Below are 22656 nucleotides of genomic sequence, written 5' to 3' on the forward strand. Positions count from 1 at the left end.
AGTACAGGCAATTCAGCTTGTGACCCAGCCTGCTGGACTCCCTTCTCCTCCTCCTCCTCTCTGACAGTATGGACAGGCCAAAGCCCCACCTCACCTGGGGCAGCGATAGACGCTGGCAGTCCCACCGCCGTTACGTCAGCACTAATCTGAACGAAAACAAGGTCTGAGCCCATTTTATCAAACCTTTGCGCTATGATTTCAACTTTGCCAACAGCTTTAACCATACTCAAGTCGTACACAATAATTACCGGCAATCCCAGAGGAACACCAGTGCTCCACCCCAGCAGCATCCATACCAGCACAGATTTACACAGGGCAAAAACACAGCATCCAAGGGAATCAATCCTAGGTGAGCCCCCACAATTGTAACCCTCAGGTTCACCCAGCTCATGTCTGTCTATTAGAAACAGCCTTCAGCCCTGCCAAACTGGGTAAACACGTTTGTGTGGATGCTGTGTAATGTGTCCCCAGTTACAAACCAACAATGCAAAATATCAGACGGTACATCATATACAATTAAATGATTGAACTTTATGAATCTTAATCTGAATATAGGGTTAGTAATGAAATTAAAAAGGGCCCAAATCAAATCAAAGTCATGTTGGAGCTCACTCATTCACCATTCTTCCACCATCGGTCTCCCCGAACATTGCCAACCTTCGGACCCTCAGATCCCAGTCCACTCCGTCCGGTGGTCTACCAACTCTCTCCACACATCTTCCCTCTGCATCTCTCCTCCACGAAAGACCGCAAAAAAAAAATTCCCTCCAGATACACAAGACAAAGCAACAATCTCCAATCGGCTAACATGCATACCACAGTCCTGTTATCTCCAGCCATAACCCAAACATTACTGCTAGAGAGAAACAGTTACCTCAGCAGTGAACATTACAGAGAAGCCATTATATTAGCCTTAGCAATGAAACCATTACATTGGGACCAGGTTAGATCCTCAGAGATCTTAACACCCAGGAATTTGAAACTGCTCTCTCTCCACTTCTGATCCCTCTATATGGATTGGTATGTGTTCCTTTGTCTTACCCTTCCTGAAGTCCACAATCAGCTCTTTCGTCTTTCTGACATTTAGTGCCAGGTTGTTGCTCTGGCACTAGTTGGCATATCTCACTCCTGTATGCCCTTTCATCACCACCTGATTCTACTAACAATAGTTGTATTGTCAACATATTTATAGATGGTATTTGAGCTATGGCTAGCCACACAGTCATGTGTATATAGAGGGTAGAGCAGTGGGCTAAGCACACACCCGAGGTGCGCCAGTGTTGATAGTCAGCAAGGAGGAGATGATATCACCAATTCGCACATACTGTGGTCTTCGGGTTAGGAAGTCAATGATCCATTTGCAGAGAGAGGTACAGAGGCCCAGGTTCTGCAACTTCTCAATTAGGATTTTTGGAATGATAGTATTAAATGCTGAGCTACAGTTGATGAACAGCATCCTTAAATAGGTGTTTGTGTTGTCCAGGTGGTCTAAAGCCAATAACACCTCAGCTTTCGCTGATTTGGACATCTACCTTGAAAATTCCCATTGTTTGCCAGAACTTTTTAAACTTAATAACAATTGTTACAATTAGGGACATTGAACAGGCAATTTTGATAACTAAACTTCAAAGCCACTTCTTTGCCACAGAATTGTGGGCCATCATCCCTCTGCCCACCCATCCACATTATACCTCAAGACAATCACTCACCCACTATCACCTTCTCACTCCATTCTTTACTAATCCACCTCCACATTTCCTAAATACTCTTACCTATTAATTCTTCTTTCCATACCATCATCTTGTGCTTCCTTCCTCCCCGTTCACTCCAGCCTTCAACTTTATGCCACAGTCCATCTTACCCTTATTTAAATGCAGATATTGGAAAACTAACATAACAGAAAATGTCAGTAACACAGCAAGTCAAGCTGCAAACAACACACACAAAATGCTGGTGGAACACAGCAGGCCAGGCAGCATCTATAAGGAGAAGCACTGACAATGTTTCAGGCTGAAACGTCGACAGTGCTTCTCCTTATAGATGCTGCCTGGCCTGCTGTGTTCCACCAGCATTTTGTGTGTGTTGTTTGAATTTCCAGCATCTGCAGATTTCCTCATGTTTGCTCTTTAAAGTCAAGCTGCATCTGTGGGAAGAGAAAGAGAGTTACTATTTCAAATGGAAGACATCAAAGCTTACTGCTTTTCTTCTCAAAGATGCAGTTCAGTTTTTTTCATCGTTTTCTATTTCTACCCTATGCCATCTTCACCTCACACCCCTTGATCCCAGCCTACACCTACCCTTGCCAACTCTTCCCCTCAACCCTGTGGCACCTTCAATCATCATCACTGCATCCTCCTTGCCCTCCTAATCCTTTGCTGGTGACACTGTTTCACCAACAGATCCCTTCCCCAAACCCGCACTGTGTCACCTAATTTTCCCACCCCAGTAAGTCCCTTCCACCTCTTCTCCAAATCAGGCCGAAATATCACGAAGTAGTACTTCTACTGAAGGGAAACAATCTTTAGGTGGAAACAATGAAGTTAATATTTTCCACATTATGCCACCGCCATCTTGGCACCTCCTCTGCCGGTTTCCAAACGCTTAAAGCCATTAGACAAGATCAGAACTAGCCCTTTCGGCTCATCGAATTTGTTTGCCGTTTGATCCTAGCCGATTTATTTTCGCTCTCAGCCCATTGCCACCTCCTCCCCTCAATCCACATCAACACCGCGCAGCCGCCGCCGCCTCCTCCTCCTCCCACTCGGGCTCCGACGTCACTGAGCACAGATCACAGCCAGTACTCGCGAGAACGTAGTGGGCGAGTTCACGCGAGAGTCGGCCGGCGGTGGGCAGCGGTTGAAGCCGGCGAGGGAGAGCCGGGGAAAGAGTAACCGAGTGGCGGCGGCGTCCGGCCCGATCATTCCGTCCACAGCCTTCACTTTGCCCGACCAGCGAGAGAGAGTTGAAAACAGGAGGATTTTAAAACAAAATGTCTGAAGTCGAGGAGAAGTCGAGCTCATGCCCGACTGAAGGCCAGGGAGATACGGCGGGCTCACCGCCCGCGGAGGGAGGCGAGGACAAGGTAAGCGACTGGGGTGGGGATAGTCGCCGGTGTCTGGTGCGGGGCCGGGAGGGACGTCTCCGGAGAGGAGCGGGGGTGTCCCGCCTGTCGGGACAGTCGGCTCAGCCGTCAGTCCGATCCCACTCCAGGCGCTGTTTGCCGCCGGTTTTGTCCCGCCAGGAGCGGCCGGACAGCGGGCGGCCACACAAGGCAGGGGAGACCCGGCGACATTCACTGGCTTCTCCCGCTGGTCTGTTCCCTCGGACCACCCAACTTCTGCTGCTACTTCCCACCACCATCGCCCCCAACCCTCTCGTCGAACAGTACCACCCACCACCCGGTCTCCTTAGCCATCCTCACCCCTTTCCCCTGGGAGGAGGGGAGCAGGGAAACGACCGGGTCCCCGCGGAAGGCCGGATGGCGGTGGTAGCGCGGGCGCATGCTCCACTCCGCGCTTTCCCTCCTTTGTTTGAAAATGAAAACAACCGCAGATGCTGGAAGTCTGAATGAGATAAGCGAATGATTTAAACGTTCAGCAGATCGTGCCGCATCTGTGAAAAGTAAAACAGAATTGACTCTTGAGGTCGAAATCTCTTCATCAGAATTGAGAAGTGGAGAGAGAAATTTAATTAAACAGGGGAAGTCTCTTACGAGGAGAGAGAAACTAGTGTAAACCTGGTTGTTACCCGGTCAATGAGTGAATGGGAGCAGTTAGGCTAAAAACGTAGACAAAGGAACCAGAGTCGTTCACTATCCCGACAGCTTAACGAGCTTCTTGATTGTCTCGTTCTGATAAATGGCCTGTTCCGAGCAACATTTAGCCCAGAAGCATCTGTACTATGCTTCACACGCTTCGTACTTCATTTCACGTTACTCCCCACGCGTCTTTTATTCTCTTTGCAGTTTGTTTCCATACAATATATTTTATCACGATGCCTCAATTGCCCTTATTCCACATTTCTAACTTCTGAATTCTGTGATTAGACAGTTAAACTCTGTTGAGATTTGCATGGTAATGATCAGAATGACTTGAAATTCACAGAGCATTGGTAAAATATCCTGCATGAAGGTGAAGCATGAGGTCATTTACTGAAAGTTCTTTGGACTTCTGTGGTTAATATTTTCCCACCTTTCAATTTTGTGGAAATGATCAATTTCTTGATTCCCTTTGTGCATGTAATCACTTCTTAGGCCGCAGTTCTCTGTTCCCAGACCAGGGAAGTGACATTTCATTTCCTTTTACCAGGCACTTGTGGCTATCATTAAATCAGAATAACTATTTCTAAATAGGACTATGTTGGTCTTGTCTAAACGGTTACTCGTTTAACCATTTCCTTTGTTCTCTGGATCAACCTGACAGTTCTATACTGACTCCAAAAGGCATATTCCATTTTCAGATATTATCTATATCAATCTCCACCAGAATGCTGTAGTTCATCTGATAATGCTTTCTATAAAACAACTTATGGTTAAAATATTCTGTCTAGTCATTGAGGGAAAACCAGTTCTCACAGTGGCTGTATGTTTATATACTGGGTTGGTATCAAAGAATAGCATGATCAGTAGTCAACAGCTGAAGAAGTCATTGATGTCCCACTTTCATATAGAAGAGCACAGTGCAGGTCCTTCTGCCTGTGATGTGCCAACCTTTTAACCTACTCCAAGATCAATTTAATCCCTCCCTCCCACAGAAGCCTTTCATTTTTCTTCCAACCATGTACTTATCTAAGGGTCTTTTATGTGTCCCTAATATATCTGCTTCTACCAACACCCTGCCACTCTGTGCAATAAAAAAAATACTACCTCTGACTACCACTCTTTTATAATTACCTTATAAGTATGGCTCCTCATACTAGCTATTACCACTTGTGAAAAGGTGTTAACTGTCCACTCAATGCCTCATCATTTTGTACACCTCTGCCAAGTCTCGCACTCATCCTCCATTGCTCCAAGGCGAAAAGCTTTAACTCAATCAGTCTTTTTCTCATTAGAAGTTCTCTAATCCAGACAGCATTCTGGTAAATCTCCACTGCCACATTCTTCCTATAATGAGGTGACCAGAATTGGTCACATTATTCCAGGTGTGATCTAAGCAGAGTTTTATAGAGGTGCAACATTAATTCAGAGCTCCCCAACTAAAGCTCAACACACTATAAACCTTAACCAACGAATCAACTTGCACACCATCTTTGAGGAATTTATGGACTTGGCTCCAGGATTCCTCTGTTCCACCACACTTTAAGAATCCTGTTTGAACTCCCATCTGCTACATCTTAGTCCAGTACTGCATTTGTCGATGTCCTGTTACATCCTACAAAAACATTCTACACTATCAACATCACTAACCTTCAAACTTACTAACCCACCATTCCACTTCCTTGTTGAACACCTTTACTATTATCACATCCATGTTCTACCTTGATCACTTTTTTGCCACTTTTAAATAATCACTCAGACTCATGAGGCATGACCTGCCCCTCATAAACCCATATTGACTATTGCTAATCAGACTATGCTTTTCCGTATGCTCATAACCTGTCCCTGAGAATCTTTTCCAGTAGTTTGCCCACCACAGATGTAAGATTTTTTGGTCTATAATCCCCATGGTTATCATTGTAGTTTTTCTTGAATGAGGAATTACATTGATCATCTTCCTATCTTCTGGTACTACACTTGTGACCAGTGAAGACACAAAGATCATTGTCAACAGCACAGCAATCTCTTCCCTCCCTGCCTGTAGTAAGCTGTGGTATATACTGTCTGACCTGGGGACTTAACTATCCTAAGGTTTTTTGAAAGTTCCAACATTGCCTCTTTCTTAACACTGACATGCCCAGTACAGTGCCTGTTCGACACTAACTTCACATTCTAGCAAATACTGGAGAAAAGTATTATTTTAGGTCTTCCCTTACCTCCTCTGTTTCCTTATTATCCCTAATCAGTCATACCACAACTCTGGTCATCCTCCTGTTCTTCATGTTAGTGTAGGACACCTGAGAGTTTTTCCTAGTCTTACTCACCAAGGCCTCCTTATGCCCCTTTCTAGACCCTAATAAGACATGGGAGCGGAATGAAGCCATTCAGCCCATTGAGTCTGCTCCGCCATTACTACCTGGCTGATCCCAGATCCCACTCAACCCCATACACCTGCTTCTTGCCATATCCTTTGATGCACTGACCAATCAGGAAACTATCAACTTCTGCCTTAAACATACCCACGGTCTTGGCCTCCAACATAGTCTGGCAGAGCATTCCATAGATTCATCACTGGCTAAAAAAAAAAATCCTCCTTACTTCTGTTCTAAAAGGTTGCCCCTCAGTTGTGGGGCTGTGCTCTTTAGTTCTGGATAGGAAACATTCAACATCCACCTGATCTAGTCCTTTCATTTGGTAGGTTTCAATGAGATCTCTCCCACCACCACCACTCCCCTCAAATTCTTCTGAGATCCAGTGAGTACATGCTCAAAGCTGCCAAACACTCCTCATGTGTTAACACGTTCATTCCCAGAATCATCCTTTACAGAAACAATGCTAAATTTTGACTTATTTCAACTCATCATTAGTCTCCAAGAACCTGAAACCTTATCCTTAATAATAGACTCCAGCACTTTCCCACCCATTGAGGTCAGGTTAAATTGCCTATAATTTCCTTTCTTTTGCCTTCCTCCCTTCTTAAAGAATGACATTTGCAATCTTCTGGCCCTCTGGGACCATCCCCAGAATCATTTGATCCTTGAAAGATCATGACCAATACATCTGTTATCTCTTTAACAACCTCTCACAGCACTTTGGAATGTAGTCCATCTCATCCACCTTAAGACCTTTGAGTTTGCCTAGCACTTTTTCCTTTGTAATAGCAATGGCACTCGCTCCTGCTCCCTGATACTCATGTACCTCTGGCACACTGCTAGTGTTTTCCACAGTGAAGACAGATGCAAAGTGCCCATTAAGTTCATCTGCCATTTCTTTGTCCCCCATTACTACCTCACCAGCATCTTTTTCCTGTGGTCCAATATCAACTCTCACCTCCCTTTTAGTCTTTATATAACTGAAAAAAGACACTTTTGGTATCCTCCTTTATATTATTAGCTAGTTTGCCCTCATATTTCCTTTATAGCTTTTTTTAGTTGCCTTTTAGCTTTCTTTTCATCCAAATTTCCACTTATTTTTGCTACCTTATATGCCCTTTCCTTGGCATTTATGCAGTCCTTAATTTCCTTTCTCAACCACGGTTGCCTACCTCTGTCATTGAGAACTTCTAATTCTAAGGGACGTATCTATCCTGGCCTTGTGAACTATTCACAGAAACTTAAGCCATTTCTGCTCTGCCGTCATCCCTGCCAGTATCCTCCTCCAGTCCACCTCTCTCATGCCTCTGTACTTCTTTCGTAGCTCCCTATATTTGCTGTTCAAGCCCCACCCTTTTTCTTGCTTTTTTGCAGAAAAATCCCCTGATATAAAATACTTTATTATGTTATTAGATTCTTGTTTGGAATTTGACCCATTTATCCTAAATTTAGCTCCATTGAAATAATCTCATATCTATTTAGAGCCTTTCCCTGTTGCATTTTATAATCTTTATGGGTAGAATTTATATTTTTTCTGTTACAATGAAGGAACAAAACTAACTCACAAGGTAAAGTTGAAACTGGTGTCATTTCTCAGCTCTTTCGTGCAGGTGATGTGTTTTTACATTACATTATAGAATCCTGACTGAAAAGCAGATAATGCCAAGGTTTGAGTGTGTCATTGATTTGGAGCTGAGAGCAGGGTTATGGCTAGTACTCAGGATGATGGTTGTAAAATGCAGATTATTTCTAATCTGACAATATGTGTTGATAACAAATTTCAGTAACAGTTGTGAGGTATGTATTTGGATAGAATTAAGGTGACATATTGAGATAGCAAAGCAATCTTCTCAGAATATTAATACTTAATAAGCAAAGTCATGAGTCTATAATATTTTAGGAAGTCAATGTAAGTATCAGGGTTTATTTCTAGCAACATGCTGGAAGAACTCAGCAGGTCGGGTAGCATCCATGGAAATGTTGACTGTTTGTTTGTTGCTCCAGCATGTTGCTTTGACCCCAACATCTGCAGAGTATTTTGTGTTTGGGGTTTATTTCTGCTGGATGGAAAATGCAGCTCCAATCCCTACCTTGCTTCTCATCCAGTACAAACCATTTTCTAATTGTTCTGTGTTGTCTCCTTCATCCCAACACAGTGAAAATTCATGGAATTCTTGTGCTGCTATTTTTGCTTTTTCTATTCCCCAAGCCAAACATCCCTTTAGCTTCCTCTTTATCCGAGATAGGAACTTGCTTTTTCAATACTTTTACCTGTTATGGTAACTCTGTGTTCACTTTCAACTTTCTTGATTGTATCCCTAATAAGCGCAAACATGCTTTTCTGATCCTCGTATTACCAGATGGTGTTAGTAGATCTTGCTCCTTTTGGCATTGATTTACCTGCTTTAAATCTCTCGACTTCCTTTCTTCAATAAAGCAGTTTTGTATCCTCTGCTCTTACTTCACATCCTCCTATTTGTTTGCATTTTCCCATGCTGCATTTTTCAGTCTTGCGGCTAAATTTCTGTTCTTACTAGTACAGAAAGGGTTTCTTCATAATCATGAGTGCTGCCCTATAAAATCTATGATTAACCATCTCATTATACTGCTTGTCTAACTGGATGAACAGAAACCCCCTTTAGCTAAATATTGGGAAGCCTGCTTTTAATCCCAACCACACTGATTATTCCCTGATGGATGATCCCACCCTTCTTAGTCTGTGTTTTGAGACTGGTACTAAAGTGATCAACATCTCTTTTGCCCTGTGAGCTTCCAATCATGCATTTGTTCTTTAACTAGTTTTATAACATTGTTCTTCATGAACTGCCTTTAATCTGTTAAAATTATAATGCATTACTTTAAACATTTTGTTCTTATTTTTTGATTGCAATTTCTTGGCTAGCTCCTTATACCAGCAGCTTCATTGTGTCCAAAACTCTGCTATTCATATGATAACTTGTACCATGTATCATTCCCTCTTGTTGACCCCACCTTCGGTGTCGGTTTGTTAACATTTATGTAAGATTTTTCTACAACCCACTATTTCTCACCATCAGCACATCCCTACTCACCTTCCAGCTTTGCTGTTGTCCAAAATCTGTGCCCTGATTCTCTGATTATCATTATTCTACCAAAGGTAATATTGTCTAGTTTTGCAATCCCCAGATTTTCAGCTTTTTTAAAAAAAAATGATGTTCTTTCACTTCTCTAACATAACACTCTGGCTCACATTTTAGTGGGACATTTAATTATAGTGGAATTTACACCATGCTGTGTCTGGTTCTGGTTGCCATTTGAAATGAAGGAGCTGTGGAGAAAATGTTTTATAACAAAAACAAAAATGGTTAAGAACAAGAGAATTTGCTAATTTTTGGTGAAGATTAAATAGAGATTCTAAACATTGCTACAACAGCACCTTGTATTCTGTCTGGGTAGTCTCCAGCCTGGTGGCAAGGACATGCATTTCTTGAACTTCTGGTGGTGCCCGCCCCCCTCACCATTCCCCATCCCCTTCTCCCTCTCTCACCTTACCTTTGCTTGGATTTTCAGTATCTGCAGGTTTTCTCTTGTTCACCTTATTTTCCTGCCAACCCATCACCTCCCTCTGGTGCTCCTCCCCCTCCCTTTCTTCCATGGCCTTCTGTCCTCTCCTATTAAATTCTCTCTTCTCTAGCCCTGTATCTCTTTCACCAATCATCTTCCCAGTTCTTTACTTACAGTTTCACTTATCAGCTTGTGTTTCTCCCTCCCCTCCCCCCACCTTTTAAGTCTACTCCTCATCTTTTTTTCTTCAGTCCTGCTGATCGGTCTTGGCCCAAAACATCAACTGTATTCATTTCCATAGATGCTGCCTGGCCTGCTGGGTTCCTCCAGCATATTGTGTATGTTGTTTAGAAAATAATTAACCTGTTTATTTGCAGTGCATTGCAATGGAAGCTTTTTGGACTGACTTGATATATAGCAGTTAAGAAGAGAGCTGAGTTAAGCTCCAATGCGATCATTTTGGTTAGGTCAAGAAACTTTGACAAATCCACTCATTACATCAGAGCTTCATTTAGAGCCCAATTACATTATTAATATTTTTATGAACTATTTTTCTTTAGAATTTAGTTGCTTTGCCAGTTTTAAATGCACCATTGCACAGTACTCTAAATGGCATTGGCTTTGTTTCTAGCACATGTATTGCAATGAAATTGTCCTCAGACATTTCTAATATGTTCTCTCTAATAGAAGGAAAGTATTGAGGAAGCATTTACATTCAAGATGCCAAAGCCAGAGGTTAAAGAGGAAGATCCTGCCTATGAAGAAAAAATGGTAAATATAGTAAAGAGCATAGAGCTGTTCAGACGAGATTCAATTATCTGGTGTTTACTTTTTCTTCCTCTCAAAATCCTTCCTTTGAGTATTTTCAGCATTTAATGTTAATGGAAGATTATTAATTCATAGTAGATTCTCTCTTCTTTGGCTGTCCATCGGTTTTGATGTTGACTGAGGCCTGGGCAAGGTTGTATGGAAGACCGGCAGTTGCCCATACTGCAGGTCTCCCTTCTCCGTGCCATCGATGTTGTCCAAGGGCCGATACAGCTTGGCACCGGTGTCATCGCAGAGTAATGTGTGATCACAACGCACTGCCTCAGCTGACGCTCGAACTAGCAACCTTCAGATCACTAGACCAACGCCTTAGCCACTTGGCCACGATTAACAATTTATCAGCAATACTTAATTAAGTGACTTTTAACTTGTATTATCACAATATATGTAGGTAAGGAAAGCTGATTTCCAAACATTAGCATTTGACAGGTGTCATTTTTGATTACATCAGGATTGATTGATCTCTAATAGAAAGGATTTACCTGGAGCATTGCAGATAGTTTTGGCCTGCCTGTTTTGGGATGGATATTCTTGCATTGGAGGCAGTTGGTAATAAAAAAAATTAAGATTAATTCATGGTATGAAGATGTTGTAAACAAAGGTTGGGCCGACATTTGTTTTAGGAAAATGAGAAATGATCAAACTGGGAAAATATTCTGAGGAGACTTGGCAAATTTTTTTTGTGTGGAGGGGTATAAAACCAGGGGTAAATGTTTCAAAAAAATTGAATCAATCTTGTAAGATGGAGATAATAAGGAATTTATTCTCTGAGAATAACGAGACCTCAGAATTTTATATAGCAGAGATCATTAAAAGTTGAGTTACTAAAATATTAGACTAATATAAACTCATTTTTAGTTTATAGGGAAGTAGAGAGTTAGAGGAACTGATGGGGAAATAAAGCTCAGGCCATTGGATGAGCCTTGATCTTAGTGAATGGAAGAGCAGCTTTGGGGATCATTTGCCTTTTCAAAGTAAATTTACTAAAGTACAGATATGTACAAGCCTGAGATTTTCTTGCGGGTATACTCAGTAAATCCAAGAACCATAAAAAAATCAATGAAAGACACTATAGGGTGGGCACACAACCAATATGCAAAAGACAACGGACTGTAAATATGAAAGAAAATAAAAATAATGATAAATAAATATCAAGGACATGAAATGAAGAATATTTAAAAGTGAGTCCATAGGTTGTGGGAATAGTTCTGTGATGGGGTAAGCTAAGTTATCCCTACTGGTTCAAGAGCCAGATGGTTGGGAAGTAATAACTGATCCTGAACCTGGCGGTGTGGGTTCCTGAGGCTGCTGTACCACATTCCTGATGGCAGCAATGAGAAGAGAACATGACTTGCATGGTGGGGGTCCCTGGTGACGTATGTTGCTTTCCTGTTTGTTGTACTTTTTCAAGTTAATCAGATATGGTACCCTCTTTATTTTTCCCACCAAAATCCTGTCCTTTCCTTCCCCCACCTGCACCTTTATATTAAAAAGAAGTACAAAACACGTTGGTGAGGGTATTTTAGGATTTTTTTTTACTCTTTTTATTTAAAGTTTCTACTGAATTACAATGTTTTCTCCATTTATACTTGAATGATAGCTTGTAGTATTCAAATATTCTCACCCAGACCCCTCTCTAAGTTCCCTTTGGAATGAATGTTAGTATCTGACATAGGGAGGCCAGTTGAATTATACAAATGTGATTTGGAATGTTATGTTTCAGAGTAGTGTGAATAGTAAATATGTTTCGAATATGCTCAGTAGAGGAAGGGTCTACATCATTCATTGTTAGCTTTACAAGTTTTCTGAACCTGGAAATATGGTCACCTGCGGTGGCTACCCAAGTGTATGAAAATGTAAACATAATTAATACCAAACAGGCTTACATGCCGCAGTATAAGTGAAAGTGACTTTCTCAGGGATTTTTTTGTTGCCATAACTACAAATAATCCATCCTGGTTACAGGGCAGTCTGATGTGGGCCAGATAGTTAAAGGTCCCAGTGCATAGTATATTTTAATTATTAGCTTGAATTGTATACTTTTCAGTATCACAAGAGCTAGTGTGAAGATGACTTGAGATTTGCTCTTTCAGCTTTTGTCCTTTTATTTCATTTTCAGACAATGGTCCAATTAAGACATCTCTAATAATCTATTTGGCATAGTTACAAAAACCGGCCTTTCGGTCCACTAATTTTTTGATGTCCATCATGTACCCAGTTTTACACCAATCCTTAATTTTTCCTGCTTTTCATTAGATTCATCCCACTTATCCCATATTTTACCTAACACTTAACACTACATTGAGGTAATCTACAATAGCTGATTAACTTATCATCCTGCACTTATTTATAATATGGCAGGGAACCAGAGCATTTGAAAGAAGCTATCATGGTCTAAAGAGAAAATGCATTCTCCAAATTGACAGCACCTGAGGTCAGGACTGAGCCCAGGTTGCTGTAGCTATCATGCACAATTCTAACAGTAGTACCACTGGTATGAATTTTTTTTCTCAAGAAGGGTATTTTTAAATAAGCTGAAAATGGTTGGGTCTGGAACACTAGCCTGAAAATCTGCTATAGAGGAGTCCAGTGGGTTGACCAATGCTGCAGCCGTCTTTCTTCTGCAAGTGTTGAGCAATTTTCTTGATTTATTAAGTTGACACATTTTTATTGCAGGGCTTTGTCCTGATTCAATTTTGTAGTTTTGTAAGTCACAATATTCAGTAATTTTTTTGTAGTATTGTGATTGTACAGATTATTTTAACTTGTGGTAGCATAAGCAGAATTAAGTGAAATCATGATCACGGGCATTCTATATATTAATAATAGTCGCATTCTATGAGAATGGAGCAATGTTGCTGAAGCATAAAAATAGTATAGATTGATCTTATGGAAGGTTTTACCATAGCAATTCTATTGTTGAAGGCCAGACATATCTGAAGATGTTTGGATGCAGGAGCTCCTTCGAAGCATCCTAAGCCCTATGGGTCATTTATGTTGTCACTGAATTTATTTAATCTACTTTTTTAACCAAAAAAATTCTATTTATAAATCTATCATTTCAGAAGGATTGTTTATTGAGAGGATCTTGAGCTTATTGAAAGCTGAAGTAGATATAACAATGAAAATACATTGTGGCGACTCACTTTCTGCGCAGGCGAACTGGCTCACAAATAGCCAGCGCGCGGGAGGAGACTTTGGTAATGCACCTCTGATGTCATTTCCGCCCGGAGAGGGCGGGCGCTAGGGATTTAAATGCCAGCGCCGCGAAGTTTGAATAAATTAGTCTCAAAACAACTTACCGACTGTGTGTCGTTATTTCAGCGCTGTGTGTAGCACATCGCTACATTGGTGACCCCGACGGTCCAAACGGGATTTGGACCAAAGATGACCAACTCTTCATCTGTTCACGCAGTTTCGCTAAAACTGCCGACTTTCGGGACGCTGCGACCACGCGTGTGGTTTAGCCAAGCAGAAGCCCAGTTCCAGATTCGGCAGATATCTTCTGATTCCACGCGTTACTGCCACGTGGTGAGCACCCTTGACCAGGAGACGGCCGCCCAGGTTGCGGATTTCATACAGTCGCCCCCGGAAGAAGGCAAATATGAAGCATTCAAAGCGCTGCTCATTAGGACCTTTGGCCTCTCACGGCGTGAGTGAGGTGCCCACCTGCTTCACCTGGACGGTTTGGGAGACAGACTGCAGTCAGCATTGATGAACGAGATGCTGTCCCTGGCTGACGGACACAAGCCCTGCCTCATGTTCGAGCAAGTGTTCCCAGAGCGACTGCCCGAGGACATACATCTGCTGCTGGCCGACGCAGATTTCAGTGACCCCTGGAAGGTGGTGGCCCGGGCAGATGTGCTGTGGAAAGCCAAGAGGGAGAGCGTGGCGTCCGTCGGTCAGATTACCAGGCCACGCGCCCAACAGCAGACCGGACCAGGCCCGGCAGGGGGTCGCACACAACACAGAGGCAGGAGTGAGGAGGCCAGTGAACAGTGGTGTTTCTACAACCAGCGGTGGGGCACAAAAGCCCGCAGTTGCCGCCCGCCCTGCAAGGGCCAGGGCCAGCTGCCGCTAATGCCTATGGCGGCTGGCCACCGGGACAGCCTCTTGTACGTCTGGGACAAACAGTTGGGACACCGCTTCTTGGTCGACACCGGAGCGGAGATCAGCGTCTTGCCCCCAACGGGGTACAACACCTGCAACAGGAAGCCAGGACCCACCCTGAGGGCCGCAAACAGCAGCACAATACGGACCTACGGCACCCGCACAGTGCAGCTGCAGTTCGGCGCCAGCCGGTTCACATGGGACTTCACACTGGCCGCGGTGGCCCAACCACTCCTGGGGGGGGGGGGGGGGGGGGCTTCTTGCGAAATCACAGCCTGCTGGTCGACTTGCAAGGGCAAAGACTGGTACATGCCGAGACTTTCCAGACGCTCTCCCTGGGTGAAGCCAAGTTGCCGGCCCCACACCTGGACTCCATCACGCTGTTGGACAACGAATTCACCAGAATCCTGGCGGACTTTCCATCGATTCTGGCACCGCAGTTCACGGCAGCCATGCCCAGACACGGGGTACAGCACCACATTCCGACCCAGGGACCACCCCTCCACGCCCGCGCACGAAGGCTCCCCCCCCCCCCCGGAAAAGCTCCGCCTGGTGAAGGAGAAGTTCAAGAGGATGGAGGAATTGGGGATCGTACAGAGGTCCGACAGCCCATGGGCCTCCCCCCTGCACATGGTGCCCAAAGCAGCCGGGGGTTGGAGACCATGCGGCGACTACCGCAGACTGAACGAGGCTACCACTCCATGCCGCACATACAGGACTTTGCAGCAAACCTGCATGGGGCAAGAATCTTTTCCAAAGTAGACCTCGTCCAGGGATACCATCAAATCCTGGTGCACCCTGAAGACATCCCCAAAAGAGCACTCAGCACCCCGTTCAGCCTGTTCGAGTTCCTCCAAATGCCATTCGGCCTGAAGAATGCCGCACATACATTCCAGCGGCTAATGGACGTGGTAGGACGCGACCTGGACTTTACGTTCATTTATTTGGACGACATCCTTATAGCCAGCAGTTGTCGTCAGGAGCATCTGTCCTACCTCCGCCGGCTCTACTCCCACCTGAGTGATTTCGGCCTCACGATCAACCGGGGCAACACCTCTGCCCGCCAAGGTAGACGCGATCCGCCACTTTGCCCGGCCCAACACGGTCAAAGGCCTGCAGGAGTTCGTTGGTATGGTGAACTTCTACCACCGTTTCCTCCCCTCAGCAGCCCGTATCATGCGCCCTTTGTACACCCTGATGTCGGGTAAAGGCAAGGACATTACTTGGGATGAGGAGGCCGCGGCCACTTTCGTTAAAGCTAAGGAAGCCTTGGCAGATGCTGCGATGCTGGTGCATCCCAGAACGGACGTTCCGACCGCACTCACGGTGGACGCATCTGACACAGCAGTCGGTGGGGTGTTGGAGCAGCTCATTGAGGGGCGCTGGCAACCCCTGGCGTTCTTCAGCAAGCACCTACGACCACCCGAACTCAAGTACAGTGCTTTCGACCGGGAGCTGTTGGCACTGTATCTGGCAATCCGGCATTTCAGGTATTTCTTAGAAGGCAGGCCATTCACCGTGCTCACGGACCACAAACCGTTGACCTTCGCGTTCACGAAGGTGTCCAATCCCTGGTCGGCTCGCCAGCAGCGACATCCGTCCTACATCTCCGAGTACACGACGGACATCCAGCATGTCTCGGGAAAGGACAATGTCGTGGTGGACGCACTCTCCAGACCAGCTGTCCAGGCCCTGACCCTGGGGGTGGACTATGCAGCACTGGCGGAGGCGCAGCAGGCAGACGACGAGATGCCCAGCTACAGGACCGCAGTCTCGGGTTTGCAGCTGCAGGACTTTCTCATAGGCCCAGGTGATAGGACCCTCCTGTGTGACGTGGCTACCGGCCAACCTCGCCCCATCGTCCCAGCAGCCTAGAGGCGGCGAGTTTTCGACTCCATACACGGTTTGGCGCACCCATCTATCAGGACAACCGTCTGGCTGGTCTCCAGCAAGTTCGCGTGGTAAGGACTTCGCAAGCAGGTCAGTGAATGGGCCAGAACATGCGCGCAGTGCCAAACAGCCAAGGTGCAGCGGCACACTAAAGCCCCGCCGCAGCAGTTCGAACCCACCCACCGGAGGTTCGACCACATTCATGTGGGTATCGTGGGCCCCCTACCAGTGTCCCGAGGAGCGCGGTACCTCCTAACTATGGTAGACCGGTTCACGAGGTGGCCAGAGGCGGTCCCGCTCACCAACACATCTGCCGATTCCTGCGCCCGAGCACTGATCGCAACCTGGGTAGCACGCTTCGGGGTACCGGCCCACATTACCTCCGACAGAGGCGCCCAGTTCACCTCCAGCCTGTGGTCGGCTGTGGCCAGCCTGTTGGGAACGCAGCTGCACCATACAACTGCCTACCTTCCACCGTCACATGAAGTCGGCTCTCATGGCCCGCCTGAGAGGACCTAACTGGGTGGATGAGCTTCCCTGGGTCCTGCTTGGAATTCATACAGCGTCCAAAGAGGATCTGCACGCCTCGTTGGCCGAGTTGGTGTATGGCGTGCCCCTGGCCGTCCTGGGAGAGTTCATACCAGCCCCAAGGGGGCAAGAGGAAGAACCCGCAGCAGTCCTGGACAGGCTACGCGAAAGGCTCGGCAACCTGGCCCCCGTACCAACTTCACAGCACGGACGGACCCCGACCCATGTACCCAAAGACCTGCAGAACTGTAAGTTTGTGTTTGTACAAAGGGGCGGACCGCTATAGCGGCTGTACAAGGGGCCATTCAAGGTGATCAACAACAATGGGTCCACGTACGTTCTGGACATTGGGGGGAGAGAGGAGGTTTTAACGGTGGACTGACTCAAACCAGCCCATGTGGACTTGGCGCAGCCGGTCGAGGTTCAGGCACCGCGGTGCAGAGGCAGACCTCCCAAACAGAGGCTGATCCAGACTGAGGACATTGGGGGGTGTATCGCCGGTTCTGGGGGGGGGGGGGGGGTTATGTGGCGACCCACTTTCTGCGCAGGCGAACCGGCTCACAAATAGCCAGCAGCGTGCGGGGGGAGACTTTGGTAATGCACCTCTGATGTCATTTCCGCCCGGAGAGGGCGGGCACTAGGGATTTAAATGCCAGCGCCGTGAAGTTTGAATAAACTAGTCTCGAAACGACTTACCGACTGCGTGTCGTTGTTTCAACGCTGTGTGTAGCACATCGCTACAACATCTTATTTCCCCACTGAGAAGTGGTGTGGTGCTTTGATTTGCAAAATATACAATCAATGCCAGTTCAAGGTGCATTTTATTATCAAAGTACGTATATGTCACCATATACAACACTGAGATTCATTTTTCTGTGGGCATACTCAGCAAATCTGTAGAATGGTAGCTATAACAGGATCAATAAAAGATCAGCCAGAGTGCATAAGACAAACTTTGCTACTGCAAATATAAATAAATAGCAATAACTAAGGAGAAAATGAGATATACAGGTAGTCCCCGAGTTACGAATGTCCGACTTGAGAACAACTCGTACTTACAAACTGAGGAAGGAGAACGCCATCCGCCATTTTAAGTTGTTGCCGTTGACGCTGTGTTGCGTGTGTAACTTTGTATTTGGCTTAAATTTTCTTAGCAAGATTCACCCTGACTACAACCCCCCCCCCCCCCCCCCCCCACCTTTCCGTCCGGCTGGTGGTGCAGTGAGATCAGCGCCGGGCTCGAGAACGGAGGTTCCTGTTTTTGATCCAGCGACAGACTGCTTCCGAGCGCACTCCCCATCCGTGCCAGGTTGACGTCGAGCTCGCAACTCAACCTCTTTTTAAAAAAACACTGCCACCTCCAGTTTAAATTCCCACGTGGAATATTGTGGAGGATCAAATACCCAAACCAAGCACCCACTTGTCCCGTTTAACCTGTCTCAGTGCGGTGGACTTTAGGACCTGGGGAATTCAGTGTGGTAGTCCTTGGGACCCGGCAGAGCTCGGGACCTGATGCCTGCAGTGTTCCTGTTCCGTTGACGGGAAGCGATTGAGATTGAAAATAAAGCATTGGAAAGAGGTGGAACGTCATTGGAAAAGCGTTAGGCTACAGTTGGTCAACAATTGGAACAATTTTAAAGGATAAAGTGAGAATGATGGAGCATGTGAAAGGCCCTACCCCGTTGAAAGCTACAATTATTACTAAGCAATGCAGTGGCTTAATTATTGGAATACATACGTTTCTTAAGTGTTTTATATGCATAGAAAGGTGAAATATATACTGTATACTAAGACAAACGTTTGACTAACTGATACTAAATAATACCGGATGTACTTGTTCTGACTTGCGTACAAATCCGACTTAAAGACGGACTCAAGAACGGAACTCGTTTGTAACCTGGGGACTGCCTGTAGTCTTTTAAGGTGAGATCATTGCTTGAAGGAATATTTCAATGATGGGTCACGTGAGTTATCTCCTTCAATTCAAGAGCTTCATGGTTGTGAGGTAGTACTGTTCTTGAATCTGGTGGCTTTTGTACCTTCTATATGATGGCAGTAGTGAGAAGAGAGCATGATGTGGGTGGTGGGGATCTCTGATAATTGATTCTGCTTTCCTCCAGCGGCATCTCTTGTAGATGTGCATAATGGTTGAGTGAGCTTTACCCATGATGTACTCGGCCGAGTCCACTACCTTTGTAGGATTTTTCATTCAAAGGTATTGGTGTTCCTATAGCAGGCCGTGATGCAGATAAATGTATGCAGGCGCTTAATGTAAAGTTATTTGTTCCAACATCATGTAAGTTTCACTGCTATTGAAAGCTAATATGTGGTTCCCAATATAAAGTGGTCGCATCTGACGATGTCTGTTTGCGTAATCCAAAAGTAAAATACTGAAGATGATGAAAATTTAAAATAATACAAAGACATGGAAATAAGGTTTTGATTAAAGATCATTAAACCAAAATGTTAACTATGCTATGTCACACGTCCTGTATTTCCAGTATTTTGTTTTTCATTTCGGTTTGATTAACTAGTTCTTGTTAATAGTTCTACTTAACATATCTTGTTTTGTTTGTTTGGCAGAAAGCAGACAGAGCAAACAGATTTGACTATCTACTGCAACAGACCGAACTTTTTGCCCATTTTATCCAGCCCGCTGCACAAAAAACACCAACTTCACCTCTAAAGATGAAACCAGGGCGCCCTCGAGTAAAGAAAGATGAAAAGCAGACACTGCTGTCGGTTGGAGAGTAAGATATATTACAGGAAATGATTTTGTCTTGCATTGAAGATGCACATTCTGTGTAGCTCTACTTTGGAAACTTCACGCTTGAAAGGCATAAAGAATTGAGGCTTGATTAGAAGTATCTCTTTCATTTTTCAACTTTTTAGTACATTAGATCTTCACAATATATCAGGCTGGGATGAAAGAATAGAGAAATGTCATGTTAAGATAGGACGTAAATGGAATGCTCAATAGGTTGACTAAAGTTCGGTGTAATTTAACTTTAAATTGTGGTTTCATAATGCAACTGATAGATTGAGGAACATTGATTTTTATTAAGCACTCTGAATAGATTATAATCGGGAACTAGAGTACCACTTAAAAGTTACTTTCAAATTAACAAGCAGAATAACATCTGTCTTAAGGGAAATAAAATTGTCTGGGAGACAAAAATCTGTTTACGTGCAGCCTTCCCACTGGAATGGGACACTACTGACCTTTGAGAACATAGGCTGTGAGTTTCACAGTTGAAGGCCATTGGAAATTGGCAAGAAATCACTTCCATTGATTCTTTTCCAAAAATACGAAAGTGTACCATAGAGCCTTTAGTATTTTACCTTGACATTAACAAAATAAACTTGCATTTATTAAAAGCACCTTTACTTTTGAAACTCCTACATGAAGAACTCTGATTATTGTGGATCTGAAACTCTAGCCCCAATGTACTCTTCCCCTATTGACACAGTCATTCTATTAACTTGGTTTTCTATAAAGTAGGGTTTATTTGGAGCACAGCTATTGTGATATAGCGGAGCTACATATGTTGATTTTAATGTCAATATTATAGGAATTATAGGGGTGTCAATATAAACCACTGAAGTTAGTGTACTTGTGCAAACATTCAGCATCAATAAGTGCTAAAATAAAGCAAATTGAGCAATGGTTATTACGTCAATAGAGTTGGTTTGTACTCTATTGTGATGTGCGGTTACCCAAGTTTTGTGGGAGGTGTGTTGCCATTAAGATTTAGTGTGAGTTTCCTAAAATTATATTGGGTGTTAATTACTGAGGACAGCTTTGTATTTTGAATGTAAAGGATGAACTAATTGAGATGTTCATACAGTACTGTGCAAAAGTTTTGGTATATATTTATTGCACTTGTACTGCTGCAAAAAAAAACACGTTTCACGACATGTGAGTGATAAGCCTGATTCTGATATGGGTCTCTGTTGTGGACTGAGAGTGGGAATGGGGCAAGGATAGTGGAATCATGTTTAGTAAAAGGGGAAGGGAGAGAGTGGAAAGCAGCAAAGAGACATTCTGTCATGATCAATAAACCAATTGTTTGGAATCAAATTACCTTACCTGGTGTATCAAGGCTGGGGCATTTGCACCCACGCCACTCCTGCCTCTGGCTCTCCTGTGCCACCCCTTCCAAGGCAACTTCCCCCTTGCCATTGCCAGCATCATTTGCTCCCGCCAGATTTACAAACTCACTGTAGTCCACTTTCACAAATATATATGCCTACAACTTTTGCACAGTATTATAATTCTTAATTGACACTGTGAGGAAAAGGAGAAAAAATTATTTGCTCGGGTTATTGAGCAATGCAAAACAAAAGGCCATGGTAAAATTTTGGTCTGGTCAATTTCAGAATAAAAATCCATCTTCATGTAAGGGGTACGAGAGTAACAAACATTTTCTGAACTGATCAAAGGATTTTTTCTATGAGTATATGTCAAAAAACGACACCCTTTTGTGATTAAAGAGAGCTAAACTAAAATCCGATTAACAGTGTAATCTCTGGTAGTTTTTAAAGTTTGAATTGTACAGTATTCACTGGTGTTCAGTGTCTTTTTTAATCATCTAAATATCTGAGAAATATAATTTCTTTCTGATCTATATTGATTATTTCATTTCTAATTTAGTTAAGTGTTTCAGAATATTGGCAGCCAAATCATTAAAAAAGCTAATTTCTAGCTGTTTTCATTTATATTGACTATACCGTTATACCCTTTGGTCTTGATTGGGTTTGGAAAAACAAGTATTTGTATAACAGCAATTTAAAAATTGTTTAGATTTCAAATTGCCCTTAAAGTAGTTTCCATTTCCATAGTGCTCCAAAGATCTGTCAAATTTGGCTACAACCTTAATATAAACATCCTCCGCTCTTGGATGTGATGTGTAATATTGGCTATTTTACATGACAGTAGACTTGAAGGATTTGAAATTGGCTGTATCAGCATCTCACTAAGAACATTAGAATGTAGTAGTGACTCATTGCACAAAACCATTCACTTTTGATTCTTAGTTATCGGCATCGTCGTACGGAGCAGGAAGAAGATGAAGAACTCCTGTCAGAAAATAGCAAGACAACCAATGTCTGCACAAGGTTTGAAGAATCCCCATCATGTATGTAAAGCCATTTTATTCATTGATCCATACATTTGTTAACATAGTTGTGTTTTCATTACTTCCAGTTGCTTTTACATTTATATTTTTGTTCTGTTATTTGATTTGCAAAATTTGTTTTTATTCAAAGTAGGCCAAATTGAACTGTTGGAACACATAAATTGTTCCTCCCTTTGCACATATTGTTGTTCTGTCAAGGACATCTCTTGTGGATATCAACAAGTCATGTTGAGGCCACTGAATTATATCAGAATGTTGTCACTTTGACATCTTTACATTTTATTTTGAACTAGGAACATCAATAGTCATTGTCAACATTGAGCACTGAGGCTTTCAGCATGTAGCTCAAAGATTACCCTATTGTTATTGCGAAGTAATGCTTCACAAACCAGCCCTTTACTCTGACTTCAGTGCCACATTTTGCTCAGACTTGTTCTCGAGGATATCAGTGTTTAAATTGCTCCAGTATATTTTTCATGGAGCCATAGCT

The 22656-nt window shown here is 43.9% G+C and overlaps 1 protein-coding gene across 1 annotated transcript in view; it reads left to right on the plus strand.

Annotated features, from left to right (window-relative positions):
- The first annotated feature begins 2839 nt into the window (after positions 1-2839).
- The window catches only part of LOC140726327 (SWI/SNF-related matrix-associated actin-dependent regulator of chromatin subfamily A member 5), a 54475-nt gene continuing 34658 nt past the window's right edge, over positions 2840-22656 (plus strand). Inside the window, exons 1-4 of the mRNA XM_073042570.1 lie at positions 2840-3082; positions 10360-10443; positions 19612-19778; positions 22066-22166. Coding sequence (XP_072898671.1) covers positions 2990-3082; positions 10360-10443; positions 19612-19778; positions 22066-22166 — 445 coding nt within the window. The 5' untranslated portion in view covers positions 2840-2989. The remainder of the gene's footprint in view (positions 3083-10359; positions 10444-19611; positions 19779-22065; positions 22167-22656) is intronic.

This window comes from Hemitrygon akajei, chromosome 4, assembly GCF_048418815.1.
Source record: "Hemitrygon akajei chromosome 4, sHemAka1.3, whole genome shotgun sequence".
Classification (NCBI taxonomy): Eukaryota; Metazoa; Chordata; class Chondrichthyes; order Myliobatiformes; family Dasyatidae; genus Hemitrygon; species Hemitrygon akajei.